This window comes from Cydia fagiglandana, chromosome 13 (assembly GCF_963556715.1).
Source record: "Cydia fagiglandana chromosome 13, ilCydFagi1.1, whole genome shotgun sequence".
Lineage (NCBI taxonomy): Eukaryota > Metazoa > Arthropoda > Insecta > Lepidoptera > Tortricidae > Cydia > Cydia fagiglandana.
The window spans coordinates 6310502-6333428 of NC_085944.1; the positions used below are offsets into that span (position 1 = coordinate 6310502).

Consider the following 22927-nt stretch of genomic DNA (forward strand, 5'->3'; position numbering starts at 1 on the left):
CTAAGTAAATAACTCAAACATTTCCACAGTAATTGGTTCATTATCGCTTCGTCGGCAATTTAGTGGCTCCACTGACGATGCTAATAAAGCTACTACGCTAATTGATTAGTTTCACAGCTTGGTACGTCATACATTACTTCCTAAGGTGTTATGGCTGTCATAAAGTATAGGGTATAGGCAATTGTAACACTAGTGAGAAGTAAGAATTCACAAATGTGAAATATGATTCCTATTTTACTCCAATATGAGTGGTTGTTATAGTTGCCCTCATGGCTTGTTATGATACCTATGATATGGTAATGCTTAGTGCCTAATTTACTATGCCGTATTTGAGTAAATACTGACTAGAGATGGAGATAAGGACTGTATCGTTTATTATAAATACAAATAAAACCTGGTCTAACTGTTGACGTGTGTATTATTTTGTATTACTATGTTCTTAAGGTATACTCTGGGGGTATTTTTAAGCCATATCTGATATAAGAAGGTTTTACATTTATTTTATTTTAGGGACTTTATGATGATTTTAATACCGTCTAGCAATTGTAATTTGGACAAGCCTATCGAGCTTAATTTGAGACTATTTCACCGATTCCTTGGTACGATTTAAAGAAACAAAAGGTTAATATGCTGCCAAAATATGCCATCTAAGTGTCCTTTTCATGATTGCTCAATTGAACATCCACAGAATAAATGTGGTGATTTTTTATCTTTACATGAAAACGACTTTTTATGCAACATTTTGGATGCCCGTCAATTTCTGACGCCAGCGAAATGAGGGAAACAGCTAAAAGAATCTACCGAAATCCAAAGCCTAACAGACATTCATGGCGTTGAACCATGGCTAGAACAGGTCGATAGAAACGCTCCATGATGGTTATATTGTATACCAAAGTCGGGGTTGTCGTAAGTAACATGCCATATTCTCTAAAAGGCCACCAAGCACAGATCCAAAACTTTTTTTCCAACTAAAAGAAATGATTAGACTATGCCCAGATGTTTCGCTTTACGAATCATATGTAATTGCTGTTTACATAGTACGATTTTTTTTGTGTAATATCTCGTCTTGTTCGCAAACCGTAAATTTTCTTGTAGTATTTGTCCAAAATCGTTGTAGTTACTCGGGAGGATTGGGTAAATATTGTCCAAACCATATGCTTTACGTGATCTCCCAGGACGAAATGTTACTTATTATTAAAGCACTAATTAAACTATATGTGTAATTTTTTAATAAAAATATAATACCAGAAAAAACGGCTAAGTAAAGTTGTATTTATAATAAACGATACAGTCCTTAATTAAAAACATATTAGTTAATTTTCTAAAGGCACGAAGCAGTGGAGGCTAATTTAACTTATGAAAGTGAGAAGTGACATGGCTGTAGGTAACATTGCTATGGTGATCCCTCGAACCCGAACCGTTAACTACATTGATGGCTTGTGGTTGGTGTATTCCGTGTATTTGCCCCTAGTCAGAAAAGTAACCGTGTGGTTGCCATTTATGTTTACTTTTGTGCTAAGTCACCTTCTTTCAAGTTCTCGAGTCACATATGTAGGCTTCTGATATTGAAATAAACTTGACATCAATATTTTTTATTTCCAAATATGCCCCTTGCGCTCCAATAACACTCGGCAAATATGGTGTAACGTCAAATATTATTGACAACCGCTGGTACCTGATGTAGCTGATTTACGATCATCATAAATTGGTGACATGAAACTGGGGATATTGATGGTCGCCATTACATTGCGCTCAAGTGACACCTGCAAGCCCGAGATATAGAATATGATACCTATCAACTAGGACTGGTTCGGCACAAACAAGATATATTTTACGTCCTACATCCTAGTGGACAGTTCAGAACAAAACTTTAGCTTAGAGTTAAAATGGAATAATTTTCCAGATTGGTTTGGTCTGCACATTTGAACTATGAATTATTTAATGCGAAGCAATTTTCTACAGTGTGTGTAAAACTCGTTATATCTACACTGTCAGCTTCTTAAGAGTCTAAGGCTCAGTTGCACCAACCACATTTAACAGACTGATTAACTTTAAACAGCAGTGAAGTATGTTTTCCATACAAAAAAATTTAGCGAACGATTTAACGGTGACAGACGGTTTGGTGCAACCGATCCTGAGACTAAAAGTTTCGAAAAAATCATCAAACTTACCTTTTCCTGACCAAGTTGCGCACCTTCTTCTTCCACACGAAGATGAAGAAGATGAAGAACCCCAGCATCACGTTGGAGAGGTCCACGACGACCCAGTACCAGTTGGAGCCTCCCACGGCGAAGCTGATGAGCTCCACCGACCAGTTCACGCCCATCACCATGAACAGCTTCAGGTATAGGCCGTACCTGGTTGAGGGTAACATCCATTAATATTTATAGCCATTTAAACGAATAAACTCGTTGTATCGCGTATACTCTATATATAGTCTATCTGATAGATATACTTACAGTTTGACAGATTAGTTTGTTTGGTGCCCTTGCACCGACTCATTCGTTGTGTGGATTTATGTGCTATCATGATAGATTCTTATCGTAATACATTTACAGGTCACACAAAGAAATTGTGTTATTTATTCGTCCCGTAGCACTCCCTGAATTTACATAAACAAAGCTTCCCTGTGCTAACTAATTTCACTACTTATACGAGTATGTGTGGAAGTTTCTATCTGGTACTCTATTGTGCCACCATGTAATAAATCCAATATGAGCCAAGTACGAGTATTTCTAACCTGTTTACCTTTATTTACCTTTGCTTATCCTTCTTAAGACGATCGCTCCTGGCCGACTCCGAGCTCTTCAAGATGGCCGTCTCCTGCTTGATAGAGCGGATGCGGTGAGCAGTCACAGAGAACAGGATAGTGTTGCACAATACCAAGACCAGGACTGGTGTGAAGAAATATATGAGGTCGCGTTTCCAATCTGAATAACAAGAGTAGATACAAAGTTTAAAATGAGTACAAAGTCATGCAATGTGTGGTCATTGCAATCCTGATGAATTTCATTTTTAGTGTTCTGTGTACAAGAATTTGTTCATGTTGCACTTATGGGATCACTTTTTATAGTAAGGCGATCTATAGATTACAGGTGTTTATCGAACTGTTGTACCACAAGTCAAATAATTTGCTACACGTATACCTAAATAATATAAAATTTCGGGGCTGTAATACTTAAGCATAAGAAAATTTGTGATGATCGCATAGATCCCATTTTCGTAATTATCTTTCTTAGACAGCTCAGTCACGATTTAACCCTACCTGTACCTAGGTAGATATTTAGGGTCAGTTGCACCAAACTGTTCGTATCGTTAAAGAGTTCGCTAAATTTTTATGCATGGAAAGTTTCATAGTAATGCGCCGGGGCGCGCCGGCTGACGTTGATCAGTCTGTCAAATGTGGTTGGTGCAATTGGCCCTTAATCTTCCGCGAAATCCTATAATAGTTTAGTGTGTCAAAAGTAAATCGGTTCCATGCAGCTGGCACAACCCGCACATTATTTGTACCTCTTACCTACTGCTCTCACAATAATTCTGCACACACCTAAAATATTATAGATAGATATGTCCATTTTACGTTATAAGTATAGGTTCATAAATATCATGTAAAGCATATCCATGGGGCGTTAGATTTCATTGCAAAAATGGGCCCCTTACCACAATTTTGCAAATGACTTTGATTCAGTATCAGACAGACTAATTCGATGGATGAAGTCAAATGAGTATAAGACAGTAATATTAACCGCCCTTGGCTTACTCCCCAGTTGGTCCATTCAACACTAAATATAAGTGCCTTTTGATCTGTCTGGATAACCTAAATTACGTGTCTAGGCATACATATTTATATATCTTCTTCAACTAAGCCTTTTCCTGGCCTAGCGCCAGGGTCAGCTTTCCTGCTCAATCTTCTCCACTTTGCCTGGTCATCGGCATCCTCAGATGTGAGATTGTATTTAAATCTATGTATCGCAAAAAAAAATGTACTTACCTAGATTTGTCATAGACTGCATCGAGCAAAATCAGCGAAAAAGGCAGTCACCGTTTAGTCGCTAGCGTTCACATCTCTTGATAAAAAAAATTATAATAAATGTCATTAATATCCCAAAGAGTGTGTTTACAACGAATCACCCTTGAAAATCTGAAATGTTTTACAATATAATAAATACACTTATGCAAAGTTGTACCTAAAACGTGATGAACGAGTGTCAGCGTTTAGTAAAATTTGTATAAAAAAATCGATGCTCATGCTATAAAATCGAATGATTTCGAAAGCCAGATAACTGGACTACAACGAATCAGGCTTTTCCTATTTTTCCTCTTAAAGGCTACAGTGAAATTCAATCGTAAACGTAAACTTTCGTATAATTTCCATACATCCGCCATATCTGTCAAATTCTCCTTCTCCTCAGATGCCCGCTGTGGGCCGTTGGAAGCGGACGCGTACTTCTTTTTTCCAAGTTGACAGTTCGATTTGGCATATATATTGACAGAAATTCATGTCCGTATACGAATGATGATACCAGTGAAAAACTGTGTTCAAAATTAATAGGGTAAATAAATAACGTCACACGGAGATCTAGAGTCATTAAAATTTCGATTTATTTTTATTCACGAGTCATAATACTTAAAAAATATGACAAATTATTTAATAAAATATATTAATACAACCAAATCAGTATAATTAGCTTCTTCCTAATTCACTTAAAATGAAAAAAGTTTGAAGATTTGTTATTTCTTATTGGAATAAATTTTCATTGTGCTGGTATTCATATTACGTCATTTTAAAAACATATATGACATAATGTCAATATACTAGATAAACAATTTATCAACAAAATTCTTCACATTTTAGCCTAAACAATATAAACTATTAAAATTTTATTTATGAAGACGAAGCAATGTTGTTCACATAATTTCAGCAATAAAATTCTTAGTTTCAACCAGTTTTGTTGCTATTCTAAGATCTATCATGTGCTTTGAAAGTTAATGCAATGATATATCATCAAGAAATTGAAATCAAGACTCGACCTGCAGTTTCAGCGGGTTTTTGTGGCTATATCATCAGTTGAAAGAACGATATTTAAAGCCAGTGGCATCGCAGTGGTCTGGTTTACGAGTACCTATATTGGTTTCATGTGACGATGTTTATATAAATGTATCTATCAAACAACAACGTGCTTTTATTTCATTGATATTCGGTGCAAAACGATAACTCAGTAACGAAATAAAATTATCAGAAATGAATTTGGGTTTTTTCAGTGAACGTTTATATTTATGAAGTCGTTTATGAGGTCTTATGTCTTATCGGCGTGGCTTTGGCCTTTGGACATTTTTGTAATGCTTTGTAATAAGGTAGGTGAGGTATCTAAATCCCTAATTGTAATAGCTTTTTTTGAATGAATTACAATTTAATTATTTAAATAAAAAAGTGGTCCACAAACATACACATCCGCTTGGTCCGCTAAAATAATTTAAGTGCCCTACATAATAGGTATATTTAAGATTAACAATCAGTAAACATCATTAATTACGCTCAAATGCTTATGTTTCAGTACAAATTGGGTGAAATATTTCCGACATAAAACCTAAAGGTAAAAGTACAATTTGCTAAGTAAACTGTCAATCTAGATTAATTATAATAGAAAGAGTCTTATAAGTTAGCTTACTGAAGATTTTGAACAACAAATAGGTACTAAATAAAATACAATTTGTTTTTCCATGACTCATGTAGGCCGTATTTTACTATAGACCATTTTAAATCTAAGATGAAATTAATTCATGATAAAAGCTAATAAGGCCCGGTAGTATTTTCTGTTATTCTTGAACTTGTACTATGACTAATTGTAAGAAGGCCCACTGTCAGTGCCAGTAACAAGGCCCGGTTCCGAACCAACATGGTATGTTTTTTTTATAAAATGGATTTTTCAAAAGCTGTATTAAGAAACATGAACTAACTAACTAACTATTTTGGCTCAGCGATCCAAAGAGAGTCTTGGCCTCCGAAACGAGAGCGTGCCACCTGTCCCGCTCCTGCGCAACTTCCTGCCAGTTACTGACGCGAAGCTGAAGTAGATCCGCCGCCACACTGTCTTCCCAGCGATACCTGGGCCGACCCACCGGACGGCTACCAGTCGGACGTCCCAAGAACGCCTTCTTGACAGCCCGATCCTCTCCCATTCAGAGTAGGTGACCGAACCAGCGAAGTCTGTGCGCTTTCGTTTCGCCGATGATATTGGGTTCGGCCACTAACTCCTCGATCTCGGCATTTTTCCAGATCCTCCAGGTGCCGTTATCTCTCTGAATAGGTCCCAGGATCTTGCGATAAACTTTTCTCTCTGCTACCAGGAGCTGACCTTCTTCTTTTAGTGTTAGGGACCAGGCCTCACAGCCATACATTAGGATAGGCCGTATAACGGTTTTATATATCCGTAACTTTGTATGTTTGCTGAGAAGCCCGGACACCAACACTTTGTGGAGGGCTGCACTGCACCGCAGGGCGTTTTGGATGCGTATTTTGATCTCCTCCTCTCTGGTGTTTGTGTCGGTAACAGTAACAGCAACAGTAGCAGTGTAAGAAACATGAACAAATGAGAAATATATATTGAATTGGTTTGGTCATAATATCCTGATTATTAATAAAACTATTTCAGTTAATATAAAGGTGGGCCTTATATGCCTCACCTGACCTTATTCGTTCACATTTAGATCCTATAACTATATTTGGTCACTTTGGCCGTCACTATCTATTTGATGCCGATTGTACTAACAATTAAAAGTACAGCTCATATGTACTTTTACCTGTACTGAAACTTAAGCATTTGAGCGTAATTAATAATGTTCACTGATTATTAACATTACGTGTTAAAGAACTGTGTCCCGATTTGGGCCATGGTGCGTCCATTAATGAATCGCATACTAACGGATAGAGGTTTACGAGTACATTCACAGAAAAATGATTATAGGCAACCCAATACTAGTGGCTTAGTTGCCGTTTAATGATTCTGAATCTGATTCTTCTTGGATACTGTCAAATCTTATAAAATATGTCACCCATTTCTGTTCATGGAGGTTTTATTAGTTGTGTTAGATGCCTTGCATACCGTTATTACCAAATAATGGGCTGATAAGGCCCGGTAGCAACGAGATCGTACCGTATACCAAAAATAAGGGAAGAGGGGAAATGGTCGGCTCCCCGGTCCAATCTATGCTATATTTCTTCATGCTCTTAGCAACTAGGGCAAGTTATATATCATGTTTGTATAATCTAGGGACGAGGAATTCAGTTTTTAAATAATCGTTATAGGTATGTATAACGATTCATACAAATAAACTGATTTTTGCACAATAAATGAATATTATATGTATTTTTTTACAATCACAGTGTGGTGATTTGTACTAAATAAAAAAATTGTTAAATTTTGCTCATTTATTCTCCATTCTAAAAAGTATCACTATAAAATAGGCACTCATATATTTTTTCTGAATAATAATTGTGGCACCGCACGTGGCAAGTCAAACATTAAATATTGAAATAAAATTAAATAAAATAATCATCTGGCATTTGAAAAGTGTGAATACAATGTTTTTATATTTTACAGATAAATTACAGGTGATAATTTTACAAATGAAATGAGTTTCTGCCACCAGTGCCACCCTATTATAAAGCCTTAGAGGATATAACCAACGGAGACGCCATGTCTAAAATTTTCGGTACAAAATAGTCTGCCGTTTTTTGCGAGGGAGGGGCACATCAAATGTATAGGTACGTCAAGTCAGCCAAACGTCAGTCCATACATATGGTTGACATGTGGTTGACCATTGGCCGCCTATTTTCGACAGAGGGGAACGCCTGTTAATGGCGGCTCCATTGTTAATTACTCCGAGTATAAAGCAGTAGACTTTTTTAATAATAAGGTATGCCCACCAAATACGCTCATAAGAACGATATATTCTATCGATATAGGCTATGAACTATCTAATGATATACAGGGTGTAATCGTTAAGTGTAGTCAGGCTATAATTCCGTAAATATAACAGATATCAGAAAATTTCGAATTGATATAGAGAGCGCGTAATCCAATGAGTAAAATACATTAATATTTTTATTCATAAAAGCAGGAATATCCCAAACATTAACTTTAAACCCTCCCTAACTCCTAAATATTTAGTACGATGACTCACCCCTCAAAGAACGTTGGTGTCGTAAGAGATAAAACTGCTTGAGATTATTATTTAATAAACGGTAGTTTTATTATTCTATTACAGTTTACTATCGCAAATAATGAATCTCAAGCAGTTTTGTCTCTTAGGACACCGACGTTCTTTGAGGGGTGAGTCGTCGTACTAAATGTATGGGAGGGTTTGAAGTTAATGTTTGAGATATTTCTACTTTTATTTAAAAAAAGTTATAAATGTAATTTTACTCATTGGGTAACGCACTTTTGATATCAATTTGAAGTTTTCTGATATCTGTTATATTTACGGAATTATAGCCTGGCTACACTTAACGATTACACACTGTATAAGTTACTTCAGGACGCGCCATGGACCAGAACCCATACTATCCGGGACACAGTTCTTTAATATTATGTAGGGCTAAAAAGGCCCTCTGTCAGTGCGGGTGACAAGGCCCGGTCCTGGGCCTTATTGAACGTATGAGATGAAATCATCATCATCATTTCGGCCTATATACGTCCCACTGCTGAGCACAGGCCTCGTCTCATGCGCGAGAGGGCTTGGGCTATAGTCCCCACGCTAGCCCAATGCGGATTGGGATGAAATGAGATGAAATAGTACATTTATATATTTTAATATAGGTAATTATGAGTTATTTGATTTCCCAATAAGTTTTAAGTAAGCATCACTTACTGACTTACAAAAGTATAAGTGTAGTACCTGAATTTTATTAGATGTTTTTAAAGCTTTATTATTAACAGAGCTTTAAAAATTAAGTTATAAGTGAAATTAAATAAGCGTCTTTATTTGTAAAAAAATATGTTAAGAAAGAAAGAAAGAAAGAAAGACCTATAAGTAATAAAGGGATAATTTTAGATATAGTCCACTTTTTTCGAGTAGATAGATGAGATGATTTCTTATATTTTTAATAATAAAACTCCTAGGTTTAATTCGGTCTGTCTACAAACCGCATACCTACCATTGCCCACCACCACACTGTTAACTGACAGTCCGTAAACCTTATTACAAAAGGCATAAGGTCCACCGATGGACAGTTAAGAGCGTCGCCGTTTTGAACCTATCTTAATACAAAAGTCAACAACGAAAATAATTAATTACCTAATACGTCACATACCTATGACATGACATGAACAAACAAGGAAAGCTATATATAAAAAAGTGTTTTTTCTCTGTCTTCTCACAAAGGAAAGCTGTGACAGTTTGAATTCCTCAAAGAAGGTTAGTAGTTAACACTAAACTCGAAGCAGCACCTTTAAACAAACATTAGGGGTCACTGACCTGTCCCAGTAAATTGAGGTAGTGTGCGTGAGCTGCGTTTGTGTGTGAAATGGGGTAATTTGACAGAATCTGAAAATTTACCCTCCTCTACGCCCTCTTAAAAGACCCTCGTGAGTTTGAACTAAACTATTCAATTCAACAAAATAGCAAATATTATTATAGACAGGTTATATGGGTATGTAGTAGTAGAGACAAAGCAAAAGCAACTCATTCCATTTAATCAGCATTTAACTGACCGAGCGGAGCGAAGGTCTCCGTTTCAGCTTGGACAGATATGCCCGGATTCTAAAGATCGCATTTTTCAACCGATTCTCGTGAAATTTTGTGGTTCGATAATTAAGGAGGATTTTTTTGTAAATATCACGAAGTTGTGCAACCATGGGGGTTCGCGAGGTCTGCTAGCCACTAATAATTATTTTAATTATTTTGGAGGTAATTTTTACCAGTATTAATAAGATAGGAGAAGGACCACGGGACGTTAGGGGATAGAGTTGCAATCGTCCATAGGCTACAGTATCTGTGCCACTATCCACCATCGTAGCATAAAAAATTGGTAAAAATTGGTAAATAATGCAATGAAATCGGTTAATGCCTAAGAAAGAAACAAATAAACATAATAAAACTTTTACAAAAAACCTACAGAACCCAGAAGGCTGGGCGTATTTCCCCGCTGTATGGCAATAATACGCTGCGCGAAATAGTGGCCAACCCTCTGGTCACCAGAAGCCTCTATTAATAGGAGCGCCGACAAGTCTTTGTACAGTCGACGCGCACTGCCTTAATGCCTTCATTTCATTAATTCTCAATGAGCTTGAATTTTTCACCGCCGCGGTATATCCTAATATTTGATGGAAAATCAATTATTCGTACCGTTCGACGGGCGGTAGATTTCACGATCGAATGCCAGGCTTATTGTTTTTTAACTCCCGTATACAACGTTAAATTTATGAGAGCGTTAATAAAAGCCATATTTTACGCCCACGTTCCGTTGGCGTAGGGTAGTCAGATAAAATCATACGTAGCATTCCAGGACTGTTGGGATGATAAAATATTTAAATTACTTTACTAATTTAAATTCTTGGCCTTGCGGAGTCTGCATACAGTATGTGTCTGACCATGGGGCTTTAATTCCAGGGCTTGATTTTACTCGCTAAACTGAGCTACTTTTAATATAGGACCAACCCTAAAATCGGGGAAAAGTTTTTGGGGATTTCGGGGTTGGTGCCATAATAAAAGGAGCTCAGTTTAGCGAGTAGAATCGAACCCTGGATTTAAAGCCCGATGGTCAGTAACACCCTGTATATTCAAATCGTAATGCTTAGAATTTTTTGTCTACCGGGTCAAGAAAAAAAAAACTTTTGGTCGGCTGGAAAACTTTTGTCGTTGCTCACAAACTTAATGACCAGTGTAATCTGCGTCGAAACGATGGAAATAAATTCGCAAAATTATGATTTAATACTAGTGCCTTCGCCAAGCCCTGCGTACCGCGCCCTCGACTCAAAACGTGGATGTTTTGTTATTAAAATTTATATAACAGTTAATATAAAATTTATCTATCGCATAAGCTAGATTTTTTTACCGTTGGAATATATAAGGAAGAGTTATATTATAACATCATGATATTCATGATGTTATAACTCTTCCTTAGAACTAACAAGGGCTCTTTAGACTTTAGAAGCGATAAAGTTGGTGGTTTTTAGGGTTCCGTACCCAAAGGGTAAAACGGGACCCTATTACTAAGTTATTTATGAACCTACCTACCCAGGCTACCTACCATGTAACGACCATCCCGTAGTAAATACCGTACTTAATGCATTATTTATAACTTTCCGCATTATTTAGGAACGGAAGCACACCATTTAGAAAATGGCTTGTTTAGCATAAATAATCTGCTGTAATACCGGATTAACAAATAACAATTTACCTACTCTGAATATCAAACAAAGATGGCTGTATCTGGCAATTAGGAGGATTATATTCCAGATTTCTGTTTTAACGAAGGAAAACAAGAGACAAAAAAATAATAAAGCTTTTAGTGTGAACTTCTGAAAGCGAAGATATAGACGACAAGACGACTGAACTAATTTTCCAAGTTTTACATTAAGTAGTTAGGCTTTAAAACTGTGCTCTGAATCTTATTCCTTCTTCACTTAACTTTAAATATGAGATAGTAGGATTAGAGTCACAATTGGGTAGGTAAAGTTTTTTGAAGATAGGCAAATTATATTTTTTCCCGATAGTATTCATTATAGCGATCACGGAAATGCAGCTCTTTTATTTTTATATCATTTTTTTGATTAAATATAATTTTTTAAATGATCGATATGACGTTTGTGAGGTGAAATGGCAGACTCGAGTAATTAATTCCTTGGCGCGTAGTAAATGGGACGAGATAGAAAAAAAATCGATGTCAACTGTCAGTGTCATTCTTGGAAAATAACTTGCAAATAATTGGAAAATAATGGTCGGACGAAACATTTGTGTTTTCTTGTAATTGGATGTCGGTGTGATTTCTAGAATAAGTATTTTTAACGTCCCTAGCACGATCAACACGGATATTTTGATAATGATAACGATTGCTTTCGACTACTTGGCACTGCTTCTTGGAGAACATTTTCATTAACACCTCCACCACGACTCTTGGACTGCTACACGAGTCATTTTGGATCTCAGTATCAACACAATAGATGGAGACGATCCCGGAAACGTTCGAATGGAAATAGAATATTACAGAGATGAACTCAAAGTGCGTCGTACCGTCTTGTAGGAAGTACAGACGTTACTTTCCAAATTCAGCGTATTTGAGCACACCAAAGTCTTTAACAGCGATTCGGTGCCAAGCTTTGAAGATATATTGGCCAAAATGGTAACTTATACGTTTGTGAGGACTATATAAACGTGATTGTTGTATTATACATACATAATGATTAAGATTGTAATAGTGTTAATAACTAGGTCGTTATTGGCTATTATATATGGGCTCGGCAAGGTGTTCACAATATCTGAACACGCACGCCCTGATAATAGAGGCGTGTTCAGATATTTATGAGCACCCTAGCTGCACCAATATATCTGATGGCGACTGTACTTTAGAAAACTTATAATATAAATCCAAAATAATATAATATAAATCCAGTAAATTTCGTTTCGTTTTATTTTAAAATCCACAAATTATTATCCTTAAGCATTAACATTACAACAGTATATAGAATCACGCTGTGTGGCGTGCCCTTGAAGAGAGTTGAGAGGTTCAAATATGGTCAATATGGATAAGTATGTCTACAGGGTAAATGTGCTTCACGTTGGGGCCTGTTTACATATTGATTAGTGTTGATTGCGGGTTTAATACATTTGCCACTTTACACAAGTAGCAAGTGTATCAACTCGCAAAAATACTACATTTTTGCTTCCATTGAGGTATATATAGTAAGCACTATTCTCAAATTATGTGAGGAAATAAAACAAATTCAATTTAGTAAAGCGTATTTAATAGGGGTAAAGTGACGCGAATACAATTAAAAAAACAACGCATATTCTTAGTTTATATTAAATGTAGATGGCTTTTTAGTTTTCACTTGGTCACAGAAATACGCTAAAAACCACTTTCAGAGTAGGTGTTTCTTGCGTTTTGGCTGTCCTTCTTGTGTCCTTCCACAGCATGAGCATGTCGTAAGTCCTGTTGTATTTGTCCCAGGACTTAGCAGGAAGCTAGTTATTCATTATTAAGTTTGCTTCTGCTTTAAAATGAGGCGGTGCATGCCGTCTATTCCAGGTCGTTTTCGTCACTTGAACTCATTTTGTTTATTACGAGTATTAAAATAACAAGCGGTAACTTATTGAGTATTGCACAACGAATAAACTTTGCCGCCTTTTATTTGCATATTTTTTAAAATTATATTACCATAGATACAAAGCATACGGTACGCGCATGCGTCAATCCGCGCGCACCGCGCAGCGCCCTTTCGCGGTGCTAAAGCGGTATCCAGACGGGACTGATCAAATCGGTCGATTTGATCAGAAATGAAATTGGCGTCAATCTCCAATTTTAGATTTATGGTGATATTAGACCCATTTAAATTGAAAAAATGCCCCACAACGAAAATACTAGCCTCACAAATTGGTGTTCTTGTGTCCGCACCTCATTTTATTGGTCATTATCGGCGGTTGAATTCGGCGAGCCAAATTGGCGTTTGCGTCCGTACGTCCCGATTCGATCGGGCAATTTAATCAGATTGGCGAAAAATTGACTAATTTGGATACGCCTTAAGCAACATCGAGTTCACGATAATTTGACATATAATAATAATAGATTTTTAGCATAAGTTGCATTTCATAAAACTTAACCCAAATCATTTGTACATTTTCAAGTCAAAGATAAAGACATGTTGGTTTTAAAATTTTAATAAGTATAGACCATAACATTGTCATGATCTTGTAACATTGTTAAAATAAGAGAGTCTCCCATTTTCATTTTATTGCATTTTTTATAAAATGTCTTTAGATTCTCGGGATATCTTGGTCCTAATTCGATTGCTCTTTTTTATGGAAATAATTATATCCTTCAGATTCACAGGATGCTCGAGGCTTAGCCGAATAACACTGCAAGGAAGTACGTCATGGCTCAATGGTTCTAATTAGCCATCAGTATAATACCGCCAATGAATGTTTACATCCACCTGAAAATAAGAACAACATTCATAAAATGAGGATAACCACACAAAACTAACAGATGGTTGAAATTGTTAGAAAAAATTAGACCGATTTCTTGTTTACGAACTTAACAGCTCATGGCAATTTAATAATAAAAATCAAAACACAAGTGAAGAAAGTTTTCTGTACCTATGTATTTCACGGATACGTACTCCTGTACGGCCATTGCTCCTCTAATTCAACGGCATTGTGCTTATCACTGTTATGATAATAATTACAAATTTGTAGAATCTGCTCGCAATCTCGTATGAACTCGCTTATTTTTCTTGCAAAACTCTGTCCAAGGGTCAGCGTAGGGGCCGTCGTGTAGGGGTGGGGAAGAAAACGTTGTCCAATAATTTATGCAGTGCCAAGTTATCGAAAGTAAATTCAATCTTTGTCCAAATACGCGCAGATGTCGTGGGGAATCAGAAGTCCGTGGGTCGTGCTGAGGTCGCCGAAAATCTCAATGATAACATTAATAGCAATTCGCAAGGTAACATGAGGCTTGTCCGTTATTTTTCGGGAATGAGAGCTAAGTGACACTGACAGTTGACATCGATTTTTTTTTTCTATCTCGTCCCATTTACTACGCGCCAAGGAATTAATTACTCGAGTCTGCCATTTCACCTCACAAACGTCATATCGATCATTTAAAAAATTATATTTAATCAATAAAATGATATAAAAATAAAAGAGCTGCATTTCCGTGATCGCTATAATGAATACTATCGGGAAAAAATATAATTTGCCTATCTTCAAAAAACTTTACCTACCCAATTCAACATTCGGGTTTTTTTTGGTGGATACCTCGCACAACGTATCAGCATTGCGATACATCGAGGAAATGCCGCCAGCATCCTTGGTACAATGCCTCAAGGGCCTATTTTAGATTTAAATGAGCTAGTTATTAATTTCTTTTAGTGAACCACTGTATATACCTATCTCATTCGGGATTATTTCAGTTTATCTTATCGTGTGGGAACAATCCTTACCGAGCGGCAAGAATTAATTCCGCGTAAAACGTTGCCCTTGTTCAACTCTCTGCATCCTTAAGCGAAATCTGGCTAATCCTAACAAATATGCGAGTGAAAAGCGGGACAAACAGACCAAACAGTTTATGCTTTTACGGGCTAAGTAAATAGTTACACGGTCTAAAGTACTGCAAGAAATTAGATTGGAATTAGATTAGAATTAGAAGTTGAAATTAGATTGATAAAATTAAAATTCTTGTTGTTTCTTGTGTCCATTTTTGAGGGAAAACTCTAAATCGGCCAAAGTCTGTTACAAAGTCGGTTAGGTATAATTTTCGTATTAACCAATGCTAGATGCTAATACAGTAATTGCTAAAAATTGTCCATTGCGACACTCAGGAATTAAGGGATTAAAAATTCATCCCTAGGAAATTTAGGTACCTATATCTGTCCCGTGGGAACAGTCGCCACCGCACGAACGACAAGATTTTATCCAACGTGAAACATGGCCGTATTTAGACTCGCCTATCTCTCTACACCACCAAATCCTTTAAGCTTAGAAATGTGCGATTGAAAAGTATCTAGAACAAAAGTTTCCACATTATGGCAGTATTAGGGGAGACCGAGGTGAGTTGTGACAGAGGAGAGTTGTGACATTGTTGATTTTTTGGAATCTATTAATTAAAAACAAGGTCGCAATAGCGCGCGTTTGTTAGTTCAAGTTACCAGCTAACAAACGCACACTGTTGCGAGCTCGCTAACAGTCAATAGATTCCAAAAAATCGACAATGTCACAACTTTTCTCTGTCACAACTCACCTCGGTCTCCCCTAGTATTACTCCTAAGAAATTTAACAAATGCAATGCAAAGTAGGTAGTAACGTAGAATAAAGAATTTAATTTTCATTCAGTACAACGATGCACCTAATGAACATAATTTTTTATTACTGCAAATTTAAGAATAATAACTTTATTATACAAAAGGTTAATGGTACATAAATAATCATACAAAAGTAACTTAAATATATCTAAATATTAAAATATTTTAATCTAAAAGACCTCCGCGGGCTGTACCGGGTGCAAAGGTACCCATGAAAATAGATGAACATAATTGATTAATTATGCACTAAAGAAAATTACATACTAGTTTACACAGCAAACGCGTAAGCAACATAACTCAAAGTTATGTAGGTAACTGTTACACACATAAGTAAAAATTACCGTAATCTCGATATTCTCGATTTTTGCTATTACGACCACATACTTGTGTTCTAGACTCTAGTTATGACCCACCTTCAAACCAGCACTTCATATCGCCCAGTCCCGGCTTCAAGATGTAGTTGGGCAGTTGCCCGAACTGCATGAAGGCGGTGAGAGCGGTGAGCACCAATGGTACACCCCACGCGTACAGTCCATACATGGCGAACCGTCGTTGCTCGTGCCGCTTCTTACTGCTGCCTCCTCGGTAGCCCCTGTGGTTACAATAAACAGGTTAGAACCTACAGGTACCCATAGCCAGACGTCTGTAGATCAAAATGCACAACAGTGCAGTCTGCGGCGTCATATTAAGAGCCAACAGGAGTGGTTATTTCTCCATACAAACGTACTCGACTTTTTCCTCCTTGGGTTTTGATGCTAGAGCAATGATTTTTTCAACGCAGATTAATATTGTCAAAATCTGTGTCGGACCGTTTTGCTTTTTTTGATATTTTTGTTTTTTAAGGCGCTAGAGCCCTTAAAAAATAGCCAAAATGACCTAATTGACTATGCCGCAATGAGAGGCGTAGTATTCAAAAGCGATATCAACTAGCCAAAAAAGCAAAACGGTCCGACACAGATAATTTCATAATCATTTAGATTTCCAAGGTTGGTTTGGATTGGTTAAGTTTTGGAGGAGGAAACAGTCGAGTACCAAACCTCGATTTTTGAGATTTTTACGCGGGATTTTTCACCTTGTCCTTATCGCACTAGTTTTAGGCGGGTATATTTACGTAAAATATTTAAAACACAGCTCCTGTTTCGTCTTAAACCATAGATAAATAAGTAAGCTTATAAAGTGCCCACTCCATACAGCATTTAAGTATGAGAGGTACGGTAAAACGTGAATGAAGTTTAATTAAACGTATTAAGTTTAAATAGGTATTACAATACAGATAAGTTTTCGCAATGCTCGCTTGAAACTTAATATAAATGGGTTTTTAATCTATGTAAGTACTTAAGAAGTGAGCAATCTAAGCTTTTTTTAATGTTTAATGAAATTTATTGAATAATTTCAATAAATTTAATTTCTTCTTCCTGGCGTTATCCCGGCATTTTGCCACGGCTCATGGGAGCCTGGGGTCCGCTTGACAACTAATCCCATGATTTGACGTAGGCACTAGTTTTTCAATAAATTAATTCAATAAATTAATAATTAATTTCAATAAATTTAATTAAACATAAAAAGGGCTTATTTATTTGTGACTAAACTGACAGGGTAAATTTTTGAAGAGGGTGTTTTTTCGACATTTGTATGGCAATTTTTTATTTTTGAATAATCTGATTTATAATCGTCGTTTTAGGAAGGGTTCTTAACAACAAAAAATATACTGTAGGAGGCACCTCTGTACTTTTTATAGTTAGCTAGATATGGACGTTTAAAGATCGACATTTGTATGACACTATTTAGCCATTTGTAAGGCGCTTTTGACATTTATACGGCATTTTTTCTACATTATATGGCAGTATCAACATGTATATGCCACTATTTATTATTTTTGTTGCATTTATAAGACCCTGACGACATATGTATAACACCTTCTCGACATCTGTATGGCACTATGTCGACATTTGTATGCCACAATCGACATTTATACGGTCAAAATAACCGTATAAATGTCGCCATACAAATGTCGCGACATGTCGCCAATAATATTTTTTAGCGATATTTCCTACACAATACAACAGATTCACTTATTTATTTTACTATATATTTTAACACTATATTTGCAACTATTATTATAAAAGAAACATTTTTATTCCAACTATGTACCAACGTATTCAGAGTCCATACAAATGTCGTTGTAGTCGTACCAAAATATATCGAAAGAGATTTTTATCTGTTTTTAAATAAATTAAACTGTTTCCGGGTTTACATTTGATGTCAATCGATGCCCAACTGACCGCACTATTGCGTTGTAAATTTAATCTAACCATTATTCAATAGACAAAGAAGATTATAGGGGGTATATTTAAGTCATAACAAAACAGGTGCCGCGCGGGACAGCGATAAAAAGGCTTCCCTTGTTTTATTAAATAACGCATTAATTTATCAATACGATTAAATCAATTCTCTAGAAAATGCTCTTTATAGAAATACAAAGTTGTTTATAATACGTTGCCTACATCCAAAGTTATGATTTTTTTTATTGCGCGGTGCCGCCACTGGGACACGCGAAAAAACGGCAAATTTCGCCATTTTTGGAACTTCAAATGCGGTTTTGTCAGGACCAAATAATATTTTTGGTACAGTTGTGCATGATTTTTAAAGCTTATAATACACTGAATGAAAATATATACATACCCAGTCTTTTAGTCCTATGGACTTCGGGTTTTAGCCGTGGGACAGCAAAAAATGCCTATTTGAAAATTGACCCGACACATTTTATTGGCTCAGTTTGTGCGAACCGTGTGGTGGGAAACCAAGACATGATCACGCTCACGCTCTATGTGGCGAAATTTGAATCTTTTTGAGTTAATTGACGTTAGTGATATTTCAATAAATTTATATGTCCCACGAGGCACGCCTCACTGTCGTGCGTCGTGCGTAATGTTTGGCTCAACTAGAGCTAGGGAATGCAAATCGGTTATAACCGTAACCGTATCCGAAATATTCGGTTATAACCGAATCATAAAAAATAACATACGAACAATTCGGTTATAGCCGAATATTTTGACAAAATTTCATAACCGAATATTGGAAATTCGAATAACCGGTTATGGTTATTTTAGGTTATTTTATTATGACTTTAATTGTATGTTTTTAATGTTTTTATCATCTAATGACTACAAAATCCTGCCAGTTTTGGCTGTGACACCTGTGACTATAATTTTGTCATTCGTGAACTTTAATAACAAAAATACACCAAATTTACTTCCCTTATTTATGAAATATTTTATTGAATATTGTATCACGTTCAAGGTCATATTTTACTTTTACTGTATTTGGTGTGTTTTATTAAAAAACGAAGACTACTAGGTACTAAAACAAAGATTTTTGTATTTTATTAATTACTTCATTGTAAAATTATTATTTTTCGTCGATAATAACCGTAACCGATTATAACCGATATTCGGTTATTTTTCGAGCATAAGCGTAACCGATTATAACCGATAATCGGTTATTTTTCGAGCATAACCGTAACCGAAACCGGTTATGAAGTTTGGCCGGTTATTGCATTCCCTAACTAAAGAGCACCTTTGGCAGCGATGTGAATTTTGATCATGAGATCATAACATTAGCTTTACTGCGCCGTTCATTAGACACCTACCTACTGTACGATTTTATAGAGGTGGTAATGGTAACTACTAGAAATTACTGCAATTAATGTTAAGAGAATCGTAAAAATAATATAAATGAGTTCAGAGCGTTCTTCCCAAGTGTTAAAGTTTACCGAAATGTGAATTTAACAAAATGGTCGCAGTGCGCGGTAAGCTTCTTAATTAAGTTTATTATTTCTAAATATTTGAGTGCTCTTTTTAACAAGCACTTATATATAGGAGGTGAGACTAATTATGTACTTGTAAGAATTCATGAAAACAGAAACATCGTTCTGGGTCTCAAGAAAGAGTAACACGGTAAGCTCTTAATTTCCACACAAAAAATCTAGCGAATCTTTGTCTAGAATACCTACGTTTTGTATGTCTTACAAATTACGAATAACATCAGATTTACTAATTTAGGTATTGGCATTAGACTTATAACTAAAAGTAAATAACTATTAAATGAAATTAGCTTAACCTTTAACATTTAAGTTAAGTACTTCACTTACTACTCGTACATAACATAGGTTACGAAGGTAATCGGGAACGTCTTTCTTTCAAATCCATACTTGTTCCTTTTCGTATCATATTTTAGAACAACGATGTTCAAGCAAGCTTTACACTGCATTGATATTTAGATAGGTACAGCGAATACAGCGTGTTCCATTAATCTTACTGAAGCAACAAAGGTTAACAGATTGTATAATTTCGCAACAAAGGTTAACATATTGTATAATTTAGCAACAAAGGTTAACAGATTGTATAATTTCGCAACAAAGGTTAACAGATTGTATAATTTAGCAACAACGGTTAACAGATTGTATAATTTTGCAACAAAGGTTAACAGATTGTATAATTTCGCAACAAAGGTTAACTGATTGTATAATTTCGCAACAAAGGTTAACTGATTGTATAATTTTGCAACAAAGGTTAACAGATTGTATAATTTCGCAACAAAGGTTAACTGATTGTATAATTTTGCAACAAAGGTTAACAGATTGTATAATTTTGCAACAAAGGTTAACTGATTGTATAATTTCGCAACAAAGGTTAACTGATTGTATAATTTTGCAACAAAGGTTAACAGATTGTATAATTTCGCAACAAAGGTTAACTGATTGTATAATTTTGCAACAAAGGTTAACAGATTGTATAATTTTGCAACAAAGGTTAACTGATTGTATAATTTTGCAACAAAGGTTAACTGATTGTATAATTTTGCAACAAAGGTTAACAGATTGTATAATTTTGCAACAAAGGTTAACTGATTGTATAATTTTGCAACAAAGGTTAACAGATTGTATAATTTTGCAACAAAGGTTAACTGATTGTATAATTTCGCAACAAAGGTTAACTGATTGTATAATTTTGCAACAAAGGTTAACAGATTGTATAATTTCGCAACAAAGGTTAACTGATTGTATAATTTTGCAACAAAGGTTAACAGATTGTATAATTTCGCAACAAAGGTTAACAGATTGTATAATTTCACAGTGATAATAAAGCAGTTTACAAGGCAATAACTTTTAGTTGCGAGTTAGAAGTAAATAGTAAATAGATAACGTCATTGATCCAAATAAATAATCGTACCTGGGACGATTGTGGATTTCTGTTCCAGTATCTTACACAGCCGAGTAAGAGCTGATAGTATTTGTTGCCTTAAGTTTATCTCCGATTGTAGTATTAGTTTTCGCAAAGTGCCTTGATGAAATCTAGTTTTGATTAATTGTTCTAAAATGTATTTCAGTGATAATTCGCTGTTACGCGAACAGAGTCGTGGGCAAGAGCTAGTATTACTATAACAGTAATAACTTATAATACAAAAATACACGAATAAGGTTGGTTAACATGTAATACGTAAATTAAAAACTAGACGAAATGCAATTTTAAAGCAAACGACTCGGAATTTACGTTTCGTTGCACTCCTGTAAAATGCAGTGTCTGAATACTGATAAAATAAAATAAAGCGTCCAAACTTCATGGTGCATTCTCGGCTGAAGCTCGGCTCATTTTGGCAAAAATACGAGTAAGTAAGCACAAGGAACGAACATCTCGAGTTCTATTCGCGCACCAAAAACATGAAAATATATTAACACGTCTACGCCTCGGCTAGTCTGTGGCCATGAGTAAGCCCATTCATAATAAAAAAAAAATATGTATTATAAATCTTGACTTTGCTAATACGTAGATGTCGTAAGTCGTAAGGTGCAAAATTAGGTAGGTCCTTATTATTAAATAAAGACTACTTCTTAGCACATAGTGTACCTATAATAACTAAACAACATATGATATATGACCTAAATTCTTAATTTATTGAAAAAAGCCTTACCGTTGCGATTCCTGGGTTATGGTTTGCCCTGACGTCCTTTAGTGATATCGGATAGCGTTAAATAAAATGTTACAAAATTAGTTTGTGAAAGAGCCAGGACGAATGAAAATAGATAAAAGAATCCTTTGTTCCCGAAATAGATAGAAATTTCTAAATAGAAGAGGTTACTTGTCTCCGCAACTGAATAACTAAAATGCTTATCTGCAAATGCACAAAGCTTAAACAGGCCTGAGGGCCTACCGCGAACCACGTTCGACGTGTTTCTTCTCTGTCGCACTTGTAAATTCGTACGTAAGTGTGTCAGGGAAGCAACACGTCGAGCGATAGGCCCTCCGTTCCATTTGGGTTCGTGAACTAATGCGATAGGTATTTGGAGATACATAGGTGTTTCGAGATTCTAAAGCGACTTGAAAATCATACAAGCGCTTTGCTTTCACATAACTACCTCTGCATCGGAAAGGAACAAAGTAAATAGAATAGATATTCATATTTATTAAATAATTTGTATTCTTACAGTTATTTAGTTAAGTATAGTTGTTTGCTAGATACAATCGAAACAAATCGAAATAATTCAATTAGAAATACCTAATCCAATTTCATGCAATTGATAACATTGATTATAAAATTTGGAATAACTATTCCTACAAAACTGTAAATTCTAAAAAGTTTAAAAATACAAACTGTTCTCTATACCGGGTGTAGCAGGCCACACCCACCGGTTACCGGTTACAGGTAACATGAGCAAATAATAATTAAAACATAGATTGTACTCCTCAAACGGTGACACTTTTGTTCAACAACTTTTAAAAATTATGAAGTATTTATACTCCCTATTTTTCATACAAAATAAATATTATCTTCAATGGACGCCATCGCCACGTCATATCATTGTAATTGACGTTGCTTGTCAAGCCTTAAACATAACAAAATTCGCAATA

The 22927-nt window shown here is 35.7% G+C and overlaps 1 protein-coding gene across 3 annotated transcripts in view; it reads right to left on the reverse strand.

Moving 5' to 3' along the window:
• The window catches only part of LOC134670070 (G-protein coupled receptor Mth2-like), a 69133-nt gene that overhangs the window by 3185 nt on the left and 43021 nt on the right, over positions 1 to 22927 (reverse strand). For 2 of the 3 annotated variants that reach the window (XM_063527743.1, XM_063527746.1), the window contains 3 exons: positions 16433 to 16611; positions 2759 to 2930; positions 2172 to 2357 (listed from right to left, as the gene is read on the reverse strand). In XM_063527743.1, coding sequence (XP_063383813.1) covers positions 2172 to 2357; positions 2759 to 2930; positions 16433 to 16611 — 537 coding nt within the window. Of the gene's footprint in view, positions 1 to 2171; positions 2358 to 2758; positions 2931 to 16432; positions 16612 to 21989; positions 22026 to 22927 lie in introns of all 3 variants that reach the window. The other variant, XM_063527745.1, reaches the window with a different exon arrangement.